A 19,154-nucleotide genomic window follows, 5' to 3' on the forward strand; every position below is an offset into this window, starting at 1 on the left:
TGGGTTCCACAGGAAGAGGAAGGGAGTTTGACAAGTTGGCCTCACTTTGCAGACAAATACCTGACGAGCCACAGTCACAGCAGACGTCATTCCCAGGGAGCCGCTGGACGTCCTCGATGATGGCTTTTGTCAGATCTTCCAAGCTGTTCTCCCCCGCACTCTGCTCTCCACGGAAGGCCATGGTCAAGGCCTCTTCTTTGCTATTTGTCAACACTGATATCCACCTGTCGTCAAAACAGGATGAAGGAGACATAAGAGCACGGCCACTGTTTCCTCCTTCCACTGCAAAAAATCCTGTTTTCATCCATAAATGCCAAAAGAGACATCCCTTCCCCTGAACAGCCATAAAGTGAGGAATAATGAAAGAAATTAAACCTAATGGAAAGAGACACTTAAGGAAATGGGAGGGATGAGAGAGGTAAAGGTCACCACCGCGGAGGGCTCGCACGAATACTCAGGCACGTGCACTTCCGTCTGGACAGAATCGAGGGAGTGTCAGAATGAGGAGGCCGCGGCGAGGGGCCAGCCCAACGCGAGGATGAGAAAGGACTGGTGAGAAATGGATGGGAGGCGGGGAAGAGATGAGCCAAAGGCGCCCGCTCTCTGGAAGACCGTGTCAGTGAGGCACTTAAGAGTGAAAATGGATATGATGTTGCATTAGCAGCCACGAAAATGCAAGCTTCCGAAAAAGGTATATTAACGTGGAAACATGCTGACTTTTATTACGTGAAATGAAAAGTGAAGGCTATTAAATCATATATACATTAAGATCACAATATGTATCAAATAAAACAATCCTTTGCCACCAACCTGTGCATAAAACCACCTAAATACTCTGATTAATAAAGCATGGAATAGCCACAAAGTAGAACACTTAGCTAGGTATTAAAGTTTGAACTAATTTTGGTATGACATTAGGGAAGTGCTCAGGACATAATGTTTAGTGAAATAAACAGATAAAACAATTATATGATGTAACCCCAAGTTTAAATGTATGTGTGCATTATGTACTTCTGTTCTGGGGTAAAAAAAGGCTAGAAGGAATTTCACAAAATGTTACCAATGGCTGCCCTTGGGTGATTTTCTATAGGAAAAATGGATAATAGATGGATTGCTTGACTCTGTGCCTTTCTGTAAGTTTCTGTATCTATCAGGAACTTGTATTTCCTTCATGAATGAAGAAAAGAAGTCGAATTTATTTTTTTAAGAAGAAAATGAAAAACATTTCCAAACCACAGTTTGTTCCTACCTACTGCATAGCCAGCTAACACCTATCTTCAGCCGAGAAAACGGAAGTCTAGAACCAAGCCTCTAGTTTTTATGTGTGTGCCTTGTAGGGTCAAATGGATATGAAACAAAGGACTATGTGTAAAAGGTTTTGAGTAACTAGGAGAGACAGCAATGGGAATTGAAAGACAAACCAAACTACCTGAAGGATGTGCCCTGCAAGTCGCACCTTTGACCCTAGGGGGCGCTCACCTCCAGCATGTTGTGAGACAGCTTTTCCACTCTGATGCTGAAAACTCAACACCTCGAAACCAACAGTCTGGGAATGGCGGTGGAGTGGGGTGCAGTGGTCACTTAATCCATTTTAAATTAAATAGCATTTTTTCTATTGTTTTGTCTCAAGTTAGAAACTAGAAACTTTTGTTAAAAACAGTTTAAAAAGCTGGATTCAACAGAATCCATCACTGCACTTTATCAGTGGCATCGATATTACTGAGGTTTTCACTTCAGCAGCAGAGTCTCTGCTTTGCTTTCCTTAAGCATTGTAATATTTTGCCTACCTAATAATACAAGTATCTACTATGTGCCAAATACTTATCATTTTTGATTTATGATCTTCCAACAAGCCTCTGAGTTAGTGCCTATAACACTTCACAGACGAGGGAGCTGAAGCTTTGAGAAGCTAAATGACTTGGGCAAGGTCCCACAGCTGGACCGGTGTCAGACTGAGATGCAAAAACACTTCTGATAACTCCCTTTTTCCAGAGTTCCTCCCATTATGCTGTTTTTGCCTCTTTACTCAAGAGCTCATGGCGAATAGAGATATTCAGTCGTGATATTCAGAAAGTACATACTTAAAGGACAATTTTCTAGAGGAATGCTTCTAATCTGGTGGAATGGAATGACTACGTTTTAAAAGGGTGGAGGATCAAAGTAACTATTTCTGACAATTAAAAAATATTATTTTAAGTAACAGACATACCAAAAATATAGGAAATAATGCATAATTGTATTTTAGTATTTCAAAAGTCACTTTGAGTTTACAGATTAAAAAAGTTGGCACTGTGCTGGGAGCTTTACACATTTTGTCGCAAGTCTCAAAATCCTGTAAGCGAGGTCTCTAACCCCCATCGTACTGGCAAGCACACTGAGGTGGGAAGGTCTGCCCAAGGTCAAGAGGCCAGTGATGGGCAGAGCCAGGACCAGAAATCCTGTCGGCCTGACTCTAAACACGCAGCTGCTCCTTCTGCTGTGCCTGCCGCCTGCCTCGGTGGGAAGCGATTTCTTCATTCTCTTTCACCAGACAATTTCACACGAGAAAGAAGCAACGTTACAGTGAAAATGCCTCTGCGTAACTTGGAAGTAAATGAAGAAATGAGGCCTCCCTCCCGGGAATATGCTTGCGCTGCTGAATGCCATTACCTCCTACATCACTCAGAACAAAGTCCCCTTGTCACATCGCCACCTGTACCCAGAGAGAATTCCAAGTGCCTCACATGCCACAACTGCAGGGTGGGCCAAGAACCCTTTTAGTGAAGGGCGTGTGGTCCCGTGGGCAGGAAACCAAGACCTCTTTGACCAAACTGAATTACCTGTAGGTCATAAGAGTAAATAAAACACGAAAGGCCCAGGTCTGAGATGCAGGAGACACAGGAGCGGATGTTTCCTTGCCTCACATACACCACCTCCCCGTCCTCCCGCTTAGGGCTCCCGGGAAGGGCAAAGCAGCGAAGAGTGAAATAAGGAGGGGGAGCAACATTCAAAGTCATTTTGGAATTCTGTCCAGGTAACTCTTCATGGGACCTGTGCATGGAGTGCCCCGTACCTGTGACTGCCCGCTGTACCTTTTTTTAGAGGGAACCAGTAACACCCACCACAACCAGGAACGGTGACCTGCTCGAATCACGCACTTTAACAGCCACCTTCCAAAGGGGACCTTAAAAGTAAACCGAGCGATGCCGACCAAACCAAGGCAAATGCAGCGGCTTGGACTCTTCAATTCTCTCACCTCCGAATTGCTGTCCAATGACCCCTGGGCTCTCAACCGCACAGCTGAACATCTTATGGAGCCAGCGTCATAAGCTGGAAACAGCCCGAGCACCAGAGCCAGAATTCCAATCACACATCTCTGGTTTTGTTTTGAGTTTAATCACTTGCAAAATGGGTGTGATTATGCCAACCTTGTGGTGTGTTTGGAAGATCAGTGGAACACAGGTGAGCCCTGCTGCTTGGCTCACAGCAGGCGCCGACAGCCACGGTACAGGGCAGGCTTCCTTCTCCATCCTGACCACAAGACCCCTAGGAGACCAGGGGTGGGACCACAAGTGTACTGTGCCTCAATTTCCCCGTTTTCAGGGATAACGGTCCCTACTTTCTGGGGCTGTGAGAATAAGGCGGCATGACATGCATTTTGCACAGTGTGATCGTAACAAAAGTTATGGGTTTTTTTGTTTTTGTTTTTGGTAACTATTACTTCTTTCTGAATCTAGGGTGGAAGGCCGGCCCTCATGACTTTTCCCGTTCTTTTCCGGTTTCTCGTCACCCTCCAGCTGGCCAACTCTGCACCTACACCATCCAGCCACCAGTCGCTTCCTTCCTCTTCCTTCCTGTTCCTTCTGGGCCAGCAGAACCTCCCGCCTGGACCGCGGAGTATCTGTAACCCTCCCACAGCTTCCCGAGCCAGCTCAGGCATCTACCTTCCTCTCGGAAGTCATCTCTGAGCAGCACCCCAAGAACCCAAGAGGGTGTGCACCCGCGCCCTCTGTCCCTGCACTGACACCTGAGTGCCTTCGGGCAGGGGCTCCGTCCACCCGCACGCTGTATTCTCCATGCTTTACACGGTTCTCCGCCCACAGTCCGCATTCCTGAAATATTCAGATGAATGAATGGCCAGGAGGCCTTCCTCCTCTCCTCCCTTCGTCTCTCTTTCTTTCTCTCCCCTCGGCTCTTTTGCTGTTTCTCCCAACTCTACCTCCTTTCTACCCATTTCGTACTCTCTTCCTGATCCCCATCATTTCTCCCCAGAGATGGGGAATGAGTAAAATTCCCCAGAGGAAGAGAAAGAGAAAGGGGTGAGTGTAAGGAAGAAGGGTGTCAGCAGAATCTTGTCGCTCTACAGAAACTAGAAAGGAAAAAATTTATGGTGCGTCACTGACGGGACAGAAACTTAAAAATCTGAACACTACAAAAAGGTTCAGCTGCCAGCTTTAACACAAACGTCCCCTCTCTCACGCCTCTGAAAAGGTAATGGTCACGCGCTGCCTTTTTCAGTCCTGGCAGGAAGAGGGAATGAAGAAGGCTCAGGACCAGGGATGACATTACGAAAGGGGGCTGCCTGAGGCTGCGCACCTGATCAGGTGAGGAGAGGGTTCGACCCTCCAGGGGAGTGTGACACCAAACCCAGTCCTTCCCGCTCCCTGCTTCTGTCACAATGACACAGGAGTCCAGGTAGCCTGGCTCATGCATTTGGCCACCGAACACTGGGTAAGCCCCGCCTAAGTGCAGGCGATGATGAAGGCGCGGCCCCTGCCTCAGCAAGCCCTTGGTCTCTAGAGGGCTCCCAGTGAACTGGGGGAGGGACCCCAGGGGTGTGAAGAGGCCGCGGGGGTGAGAGGAGGGAGCAAAGCCCCAGCGTGCTGAGGCTTGAGCAGGATCGTGAAGGGGGCACCGGAGTGTCCTGGACACCTCAGACAGAGAGAAGAGCAACGTGTGACAGCCTGGAGGTGAGAAGTTGGCATGTGGAGCCACCAAGAGTGGCTCCGAGTCATAAAAAGAGAACGTCGAGGCACACTGCACAGGACGGGGTGCACTGGGCCATTATTTCAAAACTACTTACGCTACATAATCCTGCTCATCTTCTGCCTGAAAGTGATACGTCCTATTATCTACAATACAAAAAAGAAAACAAAGTGAAACCTTAGAAAGCAGAATACCTTCAGGTACAGCGCAAATTCCGGAAGTTCCTGGGGAAAAAAAAAAACCACAGGGAAAGTAGGATTTTAATATTATTTTGTTTTTGCACCACTTTATCTTAGCAGTTACAGAATTCACTTTGTCAACATTCTTTTTCTGAAGTGCCAGAGGAATACAATGAAACAAAGGCAAATCCCATGCGAACACCTGGCACTTCTGAAAAAAGCGGGGAGGAGGATGAGTCCTACCTGGTCAGACGAATCTCCGCGACAAATGGGAGAATGTCAGCTGCCAGTTCAGGATTTTACTTGTCATGGTCAATTTGCCTTTTACTGTGTTTAAAAAATTATTTCCTTTTCAGAAACGGTTCATAAGCCAGGGAGCAGCTCTGACGAGCCGGCGTACTCTGCCCCAGGGAAGAAGCTTCAAATGCTGCCCGCACGTCATCGTCAAGCTGCTCTCCAGGTGGGAACTGCATCACGTGGGCAGGTGCACACGAGGGAAGCTCTTTTTTAAAGTTCAGAATTCACGAGAACCCTTCAACGTATCAAGTCAAACTGACCTTTCCTTACCAGCCCGCCACTCGCTGTGTGGCTGCTCCAGGCTGGGCACTCACGCCCCTCATGCCCAGAGATGGTGTATACGTCCAAGAACATGGAAGGGTAGCAGAGCCCAGGAGCCCCGGACGGATGGGTCCCTGCTTCACTGCTATGCGAGTCACTGAACCTCTCTGATGGGGCTTTTGTAAGGATGAACAATAATGCATATAAAGCACCTGGCACATACTAGACGTTCACTAACTGATAACTTGTTAATGACCTATGGGTTTCCTGGCTTTTTGAAGTCATACTATAAATTCAACTTCTCATTAATAAACTGAGAAATCTGGTCATTTCTGGTTATTTGGTCATAAAAATCACGAGGACTCTGAATTCCAATAGATGCTATAGAACCCAGCTCAGACTCCACACAGAGCCTCAGGGCTAACTCGGTCTTTGTGGTGGGGCTGATTTTTGGCTTCCCTCCACACAGTAACATCAGAAGGATGTCAGGGCGCAGGAAGGCACTTCTGTGCTCTGCATTGACCATGCTGTACCCCCCACTCCCTGCGCCTTCGGCCTGGTCATGGGCCCTAAAGAGAACAGAGAAGGGCACTGTCATGGGATGTCAGCGTACCTGTGGGAGTCAAAAGGGTGTCCCCTCAGCTACAATGAGGCTTGTAAGTGCACCCATGGGACCAATGCAGGTGCAGGGAGCCAGCCTAGAGGAACCTCCAGCCCCCGCCCACTCTCTGAAGACTAGGGGAATACAGGGCATGGGCTGGGGTGCGCGGATCACCATGCGCCCTCACCACAAGAGAAGCTCTGAGCCCTGGAGTCGTCGACACATGGAGTTTGAAGGCGGTTACCCCTGGAAGCAAGGGGGTGATTTTTCCCATAAGAGCCCAATTTTGCGGGGATAAACTTTGGGTACGTCAGCTGTACATGCACAGCGGCACACCTGCGTCCCCAAATCTACCTCAGTGCTTCTTAACCACAGGTACACCAGACGACCACCTGGGGCCTTCCGACAAAACACCTACGCCTGGCCTCACACCCATGCCAGTCGTTTACAGGTTCTGGAGAGAAATGCAAATGTACTTTGAAAAACCTCTCCGAGGGGGTGATGCCATGTACCACGGTCAAGAACTGGTCTAGGTTAAGGCACCACACGTCGGACCTGACACTGTCGTGCTCTCCTTCGGAGCTGGTGGGCTCCGTGCGGATGAAGGGGCCTGGGGGAGCCTCCCAGAGCTGCGAGTGCAGGAACCCCAGCACACCTGCTGGGAAACTGCTGCTTCGACGCCCAGAGAAGGGACACGTGACCGACTCGGAGAGAAAAAGGACTCACGTGAGATCAGGTCGAAAGACTTCTTGTCCTCGGCATTAGGTTTCACCTGACAGGTGAGAAGGTTCAACTTAGCTGGCTGCCTGTTGGACTGGAACAAAGAGAAAATGGAGGTGTTACCAGCGGCTCCTCTCGCCTGCGGCGGCAGCGCCCTGGGGGGGCGGGGCGGCGGTAGATCCAGGCAATAATTTGATAAAGCCTTATTTCGTCCATTAGGGTTCTGAATCTCATTAAAGAAAAAATTTTGGGTGGCCTACTAAATGTCTTTTAACTGTGCATAAATATCCCGGTGATTAATCAGAATGGAACCAGGAAAATCCGCCTTTCAATGAAGAGTGGGCGTGGTCCATGGAAATATACCTTCTGGGACGCACACATATCCAAGCACGAAGTTATTTCATTCATTCATTCAGAAGGACCCCAGTACCCAATCATCCCAAACCTGATGTCCAAGATAACCACAAGTTTTGATTACAGTAGAAATGTACATTACTTCTCTCAAAAGTATAAGGACAATTACCAGCCTCCAGATGTAGCTTAATGAGCCCCCAAATCTAGAGAGAGAAAATGTAGCCAGGATTTCACATTACTCATCAGCAAATCACTTGGTCACACATATAATTTATATGGACCCTGTAGTATCTAGATAGTCATGCTGAATTAGGCTTTGACTAAATGGAGTCTTGCCACGTAGTCAAAACTCTTTTTTGCCCTCCTGCCTGCATTTGTCCAAGGTCACACACTGGCCAATAGCTGACGCCAGCATGTCTGCTTCCCGCGGGAGCTGACCATGGAGTGGGACGCCTGGCTGCCTGGGCTGCGCTGGGCTGCAGCGAGCCCTGGAACTCTTTGGTAGGGCTGTCTGCCCAACTGCCAATTGTGATTCTCAAAACCCCCGAGCCTGGAGCATTTCCACACAAGCAACTTAAGTTTTTAGGGAAAACAGAGGTGGAGGAGGTAGGAAGAGGTCACAACAGTGAGTAGCCGAAACTCAGAACAGCAGCAATGACATGTGATTAAGACAATGGCAATGGCCGCCCCTCTTGGTCTTGATGATGGGAACGGACACTTAATTCTGTCCACCTTCCTGTGATCTGCGGACAGTTTTCAGGATCTTCTTCCCCGTGTGGTTTGAATGAGACTAGATACTGAAAACAAGGCCCCTGTCCTGTGTCTATCTGTTCCAAAGCGAGCTGTCTGCGGGGAGGAAGCGAGAGGCCCGGGGGAGTTCATGTCCCCTGCACGAACGTGTGGCTTAGACATGGAAACCAGGAGCAAAGGCCCGTGCAGGTGACTTCCGCCCACGTGGCAACAGTGCCTGGGCAAGGAGTCCTGCACTATGGAGCCGGTCACCTGATCCAGACCGGGAGGCGTGAGGCCGGGGGATGGACATTTTTCTTCTAACAGACCTGGAGTTTGGGCTGCTGAAAGCCTCAGACTCCAAACCAGCAGCTGCACCAGAGACCTAAGCCCCGGCCACTGGAGAAGCAACTCTCCGTCCTGCAGCTCAGCTCCTCTTTTGGGACGTTGATAAGAACCACTGGATTTCCCATACGAATGACAGTGACATCCGACAGCCTGAAAGGTAGCGATCCCAGTTAACGGACTCTCGGGAGAATACTACGTTCCAATTCGGCATCCACATTTAAAGAAGGATGCAGAAAAGCTTGGGGAAGATCGAGAGATGATTAAAGGACTAGAAAAGAGGAACTTTAAAGATGGGCTACAGACGCTATTTAGTCCAGAGGAGAGAAGGCTGGGGAGTACTTAACGACCATCTTCAAGTACACGAAGGGTTGCTATAGGGGAAGGGTGGCAGCTGTTTGCCATTTGCACAGACGAAGAAGAAAGGCACCCAAATTGTAGAAGATCTGAGCCAGACGTAAGGGAGAACTCCCAAGCTTCAGTTGATTATGTATAATGAGAAGTTTCAAGTTTCTTAACCTAAGCAGAGAAAAAAGTTAAGAATTTTTAGATACCATCCACATTTGAATGTGGCAGAGGGTTAACGAGATGATTCCTTTTTCTCCCCAAATCTATGTTAGTCCAGTGTTTCTGAACCTTGCCAATAGATACAATCAATATAACACAGAATAGATACAAATTTTAAAACAGGAAAAAAATAGTCAAGTTCAGTATTAATTGATTCAGGAGAATGCAACAGCACCAGTCGCCTCTCATTCCTAAGCATGGACTACTTCAAAGCGTATTACCAGAAAGATTCTGATGACAGGATGTTATATAGTCTGTCATTCCACGGCTGACCCACAGCTTCAGTGAGGATGACATACGATATGTGCTCCCTTGAAGTCAAGCCCACAGGACTGACTTAGCTGCACCAACATGAACTGCACTTGACACTGATGCATCTTGTCACAGCAAACACAGCCAATACCAAGCCAGGAACACAAAAAGTTGGAGTAGTACTCCCAACCAAAGTCCCCAGACCGAGGCACCAGAAGGCTCAAGAATCACTATAGTAAAAACAGTAATTTCAGATTTACTTAATTTTACAAAATTTTAAAGTCCTTTCTTGAAATCGAGTACTAATTTATAGGTATATTGATTAAAGAAGGTATAATCTTCCTGGTGCTTCAGCACACTAAAACACACAGTAAGGCTAAATGACTTGCCTGCAGCTACATCGCCATGGAAGTTTAGAAAAAGCTTTCACATTGTTTAAGTACAGGAAAGAAAAAAGAAAAACCAAACCCCAAGGAAACACGTATTTATTGAGTCCTTCCTGTTGATGAGTCCTACCACACTGAGAAGAAAAATCTACACCGGGACCTCCCGGCTCATTCTGACTCCAGGTCCAGCCAATGTGTCTGCTGCTCCCTCTGCTGGGCGGTGGAGGGCACTGTCCACTCCGCACCCCCCCTCCCCCCGCCCCGCTGCCGCGCGCGCGCGCGCACACGTGCACACACGCGCACACACACACACAAACACACACACTCACTCACTCACTCATTGTGCCTGACCTCTGGCATCCCCCTGACCGCTCCATCCCTCCCTACCTGTCTCTCACAATCAGCTCCTCCGGAGAGGGCATTTCCTGGCTGCCCACTCTCCCTCCTGCCCTGCTGGACTGTCTTTCAGGCTCTCATTGCTCCTCATTCGCTTGCTTTCTCCCCACGAAAAGCACACATTTTTCAGTTTTTTGCGCTAAAATGCGCCTGGCATACAGCAGGCACTCAACACATAAATGTTTATCAAATGAACAAGTGCAGTCCAGGCGTGTCACACATACTGCCTCACGTACTACTCGAGGGGGGTCTTTCTAGTTTCTTCCACTAACTAAGATGAAGAGACAGGAACAGAGAGGTTAACTAACGTTCCTAAAACCTCCCAGTGAGGAAACGGCAGAGCCTGGAACTAGACCCAGGTGAGTGACCAAAGCCTGGTCCCTCTGTTTCCACCATGCGGTGAAGGCCTGGACAGACTGCCATGCGACAGCCTAGGGTCGGCCAAGGCCCAGCGGGTGAGAACATCTAAGAGCGCAGGTCAGAAACAGAGAGAGTGAAGGTGCCAAAGGTTAAATTCTGTTTTAATATCTTCCGGGGTCTTTTGGTTCTCCTCCAATTACTTACTTTACAATTAATGAAAAGAGAAACTCTGGGGGCCTACTTGAAATATCTACTCATTTATTTGACAAGATAGCTATTAAGTCTCTACACATTCTAAGCACACGTCAAAAACACGCCATCCGTGCCATCAAGCAGCCGTGGGAAACAGACCCGACCACGGGCCCAGAACAGGCCCAGTGGCTGGGGGCCTGGGCCTGAGCTCACAAGTGCACTGAGGGCCTTGACAGACTCCACAGGCAGCATCGACTCAGAGTGAGCACTGCGGGGGGGAGGAGCAAGGCAGATGAGCAGGCAGAGCGAGGGGCAGGTGCAGGCACCTGGGTGGGGGTGGAAGGGACAAGGGCGGTAGGTGATGCTGATGGGGAGGCAGGAGAGACACCGTATGTGGCACTAAGAATTCACACTCCTGTCCCAGGAGCTCTGAAAACCTACTGATGAGAGTTCATCAGAGAGTGACCCATGGGTGTGCTTTCAGGGGACTGGATGGTGGCAGGGACGAGAGAGGGAGACGATGAGCAGTGAGGGGGCCTGAACCAAAGCTGTGGCCGTGGTGTGGGGGCCGCGGACCCGAGACACAGCTGAGAAGAGAGAGTGACCTGGGTGGATACGTGCGTCGCCCGGGCCAGCATTCCGAATGTGCGTGGAGGGAGGGCCACGCTGTCCCTGCAGGCTCTGCTGGCGCGACCTCTTTCAGAAGCTACAGGTGCTTTTGCATCCGGACGCCTTTCAAAAATGAAGATTTGGGGGCTCTGTTCCCTGAATGTCTCAGGCCTGTCCTTGTACAGATTTTACTTTTCATTAAAGTAACGCACATTCGTTGAAGAAACTCTAGGAGACCAAGAATGCAAAGAAGAGGCTGAATGTGACTTGTTAATCCCACTTTTACACCCAGGGACGATCACTGCTCATGCCTTGATTTTAACAAGGAGTGTGTGTGTGTGTGTATGTGCGTGTGCAAAATGTCTTTTCAAAAAATAATGGGTTGGATCCACTTGTATATATTGTTGGGCAAATTGCTGTTTTTCAATTAACAATATACAGATACATTCACCTTACACACACGCGCGCACACAGGCACACGCAGGCACACACAAGCACGCACGCACACGCAGGCACGCACACAGGCACGGTAGACCTAGTCTCATGCTTTGGTTTTTGAGAATGCTTCAACTGAGGAAGGTCTGGACATGTTCCATGAAGAGAAGTGACAAAGACATGACCCTTCGGACATAACGATGCCCGGCCACCCCAAACAGAAAGTGGCCGCTCGGCTGTGAGTCACCGAAATGTAAGCAGACGCGCACGCGGAAACAGGACGCGTCAACTGTGCCCTCTCTCTGCGTCTGTCCTCCGGCGGCTCGTTGCCACCAGCATGAGGTGTTCTCACTGGGGGCGTAAAGCCGTTGGCGCGGGGACACTTCTCTGCTGGCAGAGAACATCTGCTGCTGGAATCGGTACCCAGAAAGGGAGATTCCCCCGTCCTCCCGCTGAAACGCTGGGCTGCACAAGCAAAGAATGGACATCGTCCATTTCCTGGGAAGTGAGCCGACCCGGCCAGCCTGGGCCTGCGGCGTCGAAGGGGGTGAAGAAGAAATAACGAAGCCCTCGTCGCTCCCTCCGCTAGCGCTTGGAACCGTGTTCTCAGATATGGTCATTTCACTGTCCCTCAATAAAGGTTTACTGAGACACCTGTGCCCCAGAGGGACACATATTAGGCAAGCAATCAATAATCACGCTAACTCACTGCAAGAGATGAGGTCGGTACAGGCCGATCGCAGGCCACTCAGAGAGAGCTTCACTCCAAAATTTTTGTGCGTTACAACTACTGGCTTGGAAAGCATTTCGGTTTACTTGGGGCAAGGGAACAGTTTTCGTCTACTGGGGACCTAAACGGCTAGGTACTTTATAAAAACGTCATTGTTTAATTCTTGTAAGCTAGGTATTGATACTGTGCCCGCTTTTCAGATGAGGAAACCAAGGGTCAGGAAGGTGAAAGTAAACTGGCCATTGTTTTACAGAAAGTAAAAGGCCCAGAGCTTTGCTCTTGGGACATCTATAAAGTTAAGTGGAAACATCTTTCTTCTTCTCTAATTCTTTCTGCCCTTGAATGGCCAGTTCCTCATTTCCCTGGAGATCATATTCCGGCTGAGAAATCCCACCCATTCTTGACATGTTCCAAAATTATTATTGGCCATGATGAAAGCTCCCCTATCCCTCTGGTGACCCTTCAGACAGTTTAGGAAGGAGGAGCTAATTATCTAACTGAAATAATTCATGCTAGAGTGTGAATGACTACAAATTCTATTAAACCTCTCAATCATTTTAACCACAGGATTGATTTCCAGTTGGTAGAATAGGTATATGTGTTAAGAAAGATGTATTTGAAAATGGAGATTTCCTTGACAATCTTATTGCAGTAAGGAACTTGTCACTTTACTTTTGAGAGTTATGTTCCAATCTAAAATCAACATTAAACAATGTTGTAATGCAAACAGAAAAAAGAAAAGAGATTATCAGGGATCCTGATGAGGAGTGTGGTGATGATGTGACTGCATTTGGGGAATGTGCTGGATACTCCTTCATTTAGTCATTTCTGCAAACACTTATTGAGTGCCTACTGTTTGCCAGTATATAGAGTTTAGGTAGTACGGGAAGAACTTTTAAATTCACATTTCCTATTTAACTGTACTAACCACTTTAATCCATGCCTTGTTCCCCAATAGGAACTTAAAACCCCCAAACTTCCTAGAACAATTGCACAAAATACATTAATTTGATGATAAAACATCTGAGCTACAGGGACTATGTTTTTTAGAAAGTATTCTCATTACGTTTTATCAACAGTGAATTGTTGAGGCAAAAACTTATAACAGGTTTCTATTACCCTGGCGTACGAACAGCAGTTAATGAAGATGCGGGCAGGACCGCCACGTCCCCAATCACACAGCACGATGCGGGCAGGACCGCCACGTCCCCAATCACACAGCACGGCAGCAGGCACAGCAGGCTCTGCTCTAAGGGTTTCGCATCCACTCACTCGTTTAATCCTCACAACCACCCTAACAGCAACTACCACCGTTATCACCTCCATGAGACAGATGAGGACAGCCAGGCACAAAAAGGCTGAGTGACTTTGCCTTAAGGTCACAGCGAACAGAACGTTAGGTAAATGGAAACCATTTTTAAGGAATCCATTATTTCTTGTATCAGGGAGGGTGGCGTGGGGAGTAACATGAAAACTGGCTGATTTTCGACTGCAGGTCATTTGTTTTATACCTTCACATTTGTAAAAATGAGAATTTTCTTTAGTCTTTTTACCCTGTAACCAAATGGGTGCACTTTCTGAATTGGTGGGCTCTAAATTAACGAGGTTTTTACTCTCCTCATTTTTCTGCTAGAATTACAGAGTTGCTCTAGAAACCACAGAACGGCACGCACTGTTCCAGGCCACCAAGGCCAGGTGTATGAACCTCAGTCTTCCCTCCTGAGCTGCGAGGTCAGTGCTTTTGATCTGCCACCTCTTTTACGTTTTAACTCTTCGATTTCATGTTCCTTTCTTCATCTAAGAAACAAGTTTCTCACAAGAGTTTCCTCTACTCTCTGCTCAGCATGCAAGCAGGAGAGGCTTATACGGCAGTCCCTGAAATCCTACGCAGCGTTAGCACCGTGACACCTTGTGATTCCAGAGGATTCGCCAAAAGAAAGAATCCAGGGGGCAAAGCCTGCTGGTCTCTGAAGCCTGCATGAGAGGCTGTCACAAAACACCCAGTTTCCTTTGGGAACTGGTTCGCCTGGAGCAACGCAATATTCTGTTAATTTACAAAGGTAATTTACTCATCCCGTAAGGTACACGGTAGAATGGAGAAAAGAGATAATTTTGGAGGCAATCAGACCTGGGTTGGAGTCTAGGCCCAGACATCCACTGACAGAGCCATGAACGAGCACTTTAGGCTTCTGAGTCTCCGGTCTCCTTACCATAAGGAACATGATGCCCTCTCTACTGTGCTAAAGAATGTGGCAACGCAGACATGTGTCTGGTGGCCTATCCCCAGTGGCAGGCGCTGCAGACTCTGAAATTCAACCTCTTAGGCACAAATCTGGCCAGTGCCACTCAATGAGGTGACACTCACAGCAACAACCACTCTTAACTGATGAGACAACGTAACTCCTCAAGTTCCATAAAGGCCAACAGTTTCTTAGATGCAGTCATCTAGCAGGAAGGGCCTGGCCACAGGTGTGCACTGACCACCTTTAGTGTGTCAAGGTGTGTGAAGGGGTCAAAGGAAGAAAGACGAGCGGGACCCGCTAAGTCCTGGGGAGCGTACAGTCTAATAAGGCAATGGGGTTCTTTGTGGCTTGGTTTCTTCATCTGTAAGATGAAGGTTTGCCATGGTTTGCAGGGAGGATTAAATAAAATAAATTTTATTAAGTGTTTGGCAGGAAGAAGAGCCTCTTAAGTGGTACTTTCTCTCCTCCCCAGCAGAGGAAACCCTAACCTTGACTGTGAATAATGAAAAACTGCCAGTGTGATAAATGCTCACCGCTCGTTTCTACCATCCTGTTAGCAATCACCAGCGTAGCACAGCTTGGACCTCACTTGGTGCGATGCTGAAGTTCACTCGGGAGCTGCTTCTCCCAGCTGGGAGACCTGGGTTGAGCTACACGCCTTTGTAAAGACGCCTGGACTGCTCTGCGTTCTCTCTCTGCGTTCCTATTCCCACTTGATACATTGCGCATGATAATCTTTGCATTTTTGAAAATGAAAAAATATTTCTTGCTAGTTCTAAAAGGGCGGAGTCGGAATTACTGGTTTTACTGTGCATCTCTTTGACGGCCACCAAGTCGGAACCTTTTTTGACAAGTTTATAGGTTTTGTCAATATAGGACTTTTAGCTGGAAATGGGTGATACAAAAATAAAAATTCTAGATATGTCATAGGTATCAACTAGAAGTAAGTAATGTATATATATGCACACTGACAATCTAAAGAGAAAGAGAATATGTGTTAATAGCTTACTTCCTACTTTCTATTAAATTGCCTTTATTACTAAAAATAGGGGAGTCATAATCGAGACAGTTTTACTATTTTGCTGTTTTATGTACATTTAACCCTTTAACACAAGGATGGACTTTTTGAGTAGTATAAATAAACAGTAACTATAAAAAAAGATTGAACCTATTTTACGTGTACTGTTTTACTTCCTACTTTACTTTTTCATGCAAAAAACACCCTTCCGTCACTTTGAGAATTCAGAAAACTTTAGACCAATAATACCTCCCCAAAGGCAAGATTATAAAAGAATACCTGATTTGATTTGAGGGGACAAAGGACAGAAAGTTGTAGTGGAGCGACCGAGAGAGGCAGGACGCCACAGGACATGCCCAGTTTCTTCTGGAAAGGAATACCCGGGACCGTCTGACCCGAGTGCGCACATAAACACAGAGAATCTCAGCGCAGGTGACGTCGTGTGTTTGCTCAAAAGGCACAGCCGGCGCAGCACAAATTACCAGACACACTTACTGTGGCGTGTGAGATGGTCAGAATCCCATTCTTGACAGCACACTTCCTTCTCTGCCACACTTTTCGGATCCTGAAAACCAAGGCAAACACAAGCTGATGCGGCATCTGGCTCGCTCTGGGACATGCAGTTCCACAGCGGTATGTGGAATAATCGCGACAAAACAAAACGACCCCCAACCAAAAAAGTCACACACACCAGAACATGCGGTTGCCTTTTATTATCCCAGGTGGAAGGTAAGTCAGACTAGTAGGCATGTACAGGGGTGCTCATGATAGCACTGTTTTTGATAGTGAAAATGGGAAACGAGAGAAACAGCAGAAATCTAAGAGCAGAATGAACAAACGCATTAGCCATGTTCGTGCTACAGAGTAAATATCCACCGAGTCCTCCCCAGCTACCCCCTACGGCAGCAAGAAGCACCCCACACGCCCTGCATCCCCGGCCTTGCTTTACCTTTTCCCACAAACTTGCTACCATCTACCTCTACACATTTCCCGCTTTACTGTCTGGCTCTCTCCTCAGAAAGTAAGTTATAAATGGGTGGGACTTTCTTTTGTCAGCGTCGTTCCCAGGACTGACCACAGCGCCTGACGCACAGCATGGCTCCCATAAGGTATTTGCTGAATGCACGAGTAGAATGATGAGTACAACTGACAGCGACCCCAGAAATTTATGGGAGAAATAGTGGCAATTTTCACAAACAAACTAAAACGAAACAAAAAATGTATGCCCCTCGGATGGGTGTAAGGAGCACATACCCACGAGCAATCAGAAAACAGAAGCTTTCTTTTAAAAAAGGATGAGAATTAGTCAAGTGAGTAATCACAATTCTACTAATGCACTTATTACGAAGCAGGATCATTCGTTCAAGCAACAGAAAGGTGGCCAGTGTGGCAGGACCAGGGGACAAATGGCACAGGATGAGGCTGCAGAGAAAGGCGGGGGGAGAGCCCGCATGCGAGGGGTGTCGCTGAACGTTTCAGGTGTGCGAGTGACCTGGTGTGCTTTCCGTTTTTTAAAAGGCTACTCCGAGTGCTGTGCAGAGATGAACTGGACAAGGGGAAGCGTGTCACAGAGACCACTTCGGCTACTGAAATAGTCCGGCGGAGATGGCAGAGGCTCATCCCAAGGCAGGGCAGAGAGATGGCAGGAAATGTATTATTTCTTATTAGAAATAGAAGGGGCTGTTCTATTGGCTGTGATGGAGGAAGAAAGAGGAGTCAAGGTCAACTTCCAAGGTTGGGGTCTGGGTGGCCAGGCGGGCCCCCCAGGGAGAGAAAGCTACAACAAATACAAGCAGAGAGGTGGGAGAGCATGAAGTCAGTGAGCCATCTGCTTGCTTCATGTTCCACTGAGTTCCTGCCTTTCTAAAATTGCATGTCACAAGTCACAGGTGTCACTTAGGGACCATGACACAATTACCACTTCTTCTAAAGTCAGTAGGTCAAATCTCAGACTTACCCGAGGAAAATCAGTGTGCAAAGGTCTGAAGTTAGTGCATTGGGAAACGTGTCAGTGTGTTTCCGGTCTGAGGGGCAGGAAGAAGTTCCCAGGTTACTAGCCCCCAGGCTGGGCGCCAGGCGCACACAGGGACTTTGGACGGGCTTGTACGTACCCATCGCTTTTCTTCAGCAGGTACCCCTTCTTCTCGCTGCCATACTCCTTGTTGCCCTGGAGCTGGTGCATGCTGTACCCCCCTTGCCGGCTCTGGGAATCCTAGAAAAGCGAAACCACGGATCAGACAGGTGCTGGAGACAGTTCTCAAGTCCTTGACTCTGTTCTGCCACTGAGCCTTTGCCCATTGGTTTGGGGCTCAGAGAATGATGGGACTTTGAGAGCTGTCAGGTCCTCGCCTTTATTTCGGAGGAGAAAGCTGGGCAGAGAAGCAGTCGCCAGAGGTACGAGCAGATCTGAGGCAGAGCTGGGGCCCGGGGTCCAGGCCTCGTACCCCTAGTTCAGAACCCAGTTCTACTTCAAGACCACTCTATGACTAAACCAGTTTACACGGGCAGCAGAAGCAAGCACAGGAAGGGCTGGGAAAACGAAGTGGACCACGAAACAAGCTCATGCAACCTGAACGTGCCTGTCTCTCAAGTGCACCTCCCTCCCTTCACACATTCTGCGAGTGCCCGCGACGAAAAGTGCATCTCTAAGCGAGGTGTGAAGAGCTCTTACAAGATTCTAGTTTTGTAACTAACCGGCCCTCTGTAAAATATACCTGTAACCATGCTTTTAATTTAAAAGATGACTCTATTGCGGTGAAAAGGGTATCATGTAATGGAAAGGGTGACAAGGGTCAACAGAGCAAGACGGATGCAAACAAGCGGGGTTTCACATTTGCACCCCACTGGCACGTCACCGCTGCTTGTAAAGACTGAGCCACTAGACACAGCTGTTACCGTGAACACGTAAAAAACAAACTTTAGTAATGCTGACTGTGCAAGGATGGAAGGAGGACAGTACATTCTCACGAAAGGTGTTGACTTACTCTCCTAGACTTCGATCAGGAAGGGCAAAAGCGACAGAGAAAAAAGGCAGAACATTTGAAAACAGAGTTAATTTCATTGACGGTCTCATTGTTCATAATTTAAGCATTTTTTTATAACACAGAGAAAACATCATTGTAGAGATATTTAACACCAGGACACACACACACGCACGCGCGCGCCTCTACTATCATGATAAACTTTTGGACAATAAAATATCTTTATATTTACCCAGTTTTATTTCAGGTCATTTGAGTGAGAACAGAAAAAGGCTAAGTGGGAGGACATGAGGTTCATAGCTCCCCAAGATAAAATGGTTGACACATCTCCAGTGTGCGCACCGGGAACCAACACTCCGGGGAAATCCAAAGTGAATTACTTAGAAAATCTAAGAAGAGCCACAACGTTTAGGAAGATTTTTTTTGGTTTCATTTTTCCAAGTGAAGGGAACTTAATAAAAATATCCAGTTCTTAAACAACACTTGAAACGTGATGGTGATGATGCAGGAAGCTGAATCGGCCACTGATTACTT

At 47.7% G+C, this 19,154-nt stretch overlaps 1 protein-coding gene across 2 annotated transcripts in view; it reads right to left on the bottom strand.

The window, feature by feature from the left end:
- ASAP1 (ArfGAP with SH3 domain, ankyrin repeat and PH domain 1) overlaps nt 1–19,154 on the bottom strand; it is a 259,462-nt gene that overhangs the window by 40,733 nt on the left and 199,575 nt on the right. For both annotated transcript variants that reach the window (XM_015590261.2, XM_015590262.2), the window contains exons 10-14: nt 17,751–17,851; nt 16,135–16,204; nt 7,030–7,117; nt 5,063–5,111; nt 61–224 (exon numbers count right to left, since the gene is read on the bottom strand). In XM_015590261.2, coding sequence (XP_015445747.1) covers nt 61–224; nt 5,063–5,111; nt 7,030–7,117; nt 16,135–16,204; nt 17,751–17,851 — 472 coding nt within the window. The remainder of the gene's footprint in view (nt 1–60; nt 225–5,062; nt 5,112–7,029; nt 7,118–16,134; nt 16,205–17,750; nt 17,852–19,154) is intronic.

This window comes from Pteropus alecto, unplaced genomic scaffold, assembly GCF_000325575.1.
Source record: "Pteropus alecto unplaced genomic scaffold, ASM32557v1 scaffold105, whole genome shotgun sequence".
In the NCBI taxonomy this organism is placed as follows: domain Eukaryota; kingdom Metazoa; phylum Chordata; class Mammalia; order Chiroptera; family Pteropodidae; genus Pteropus; species Pteropus alecto.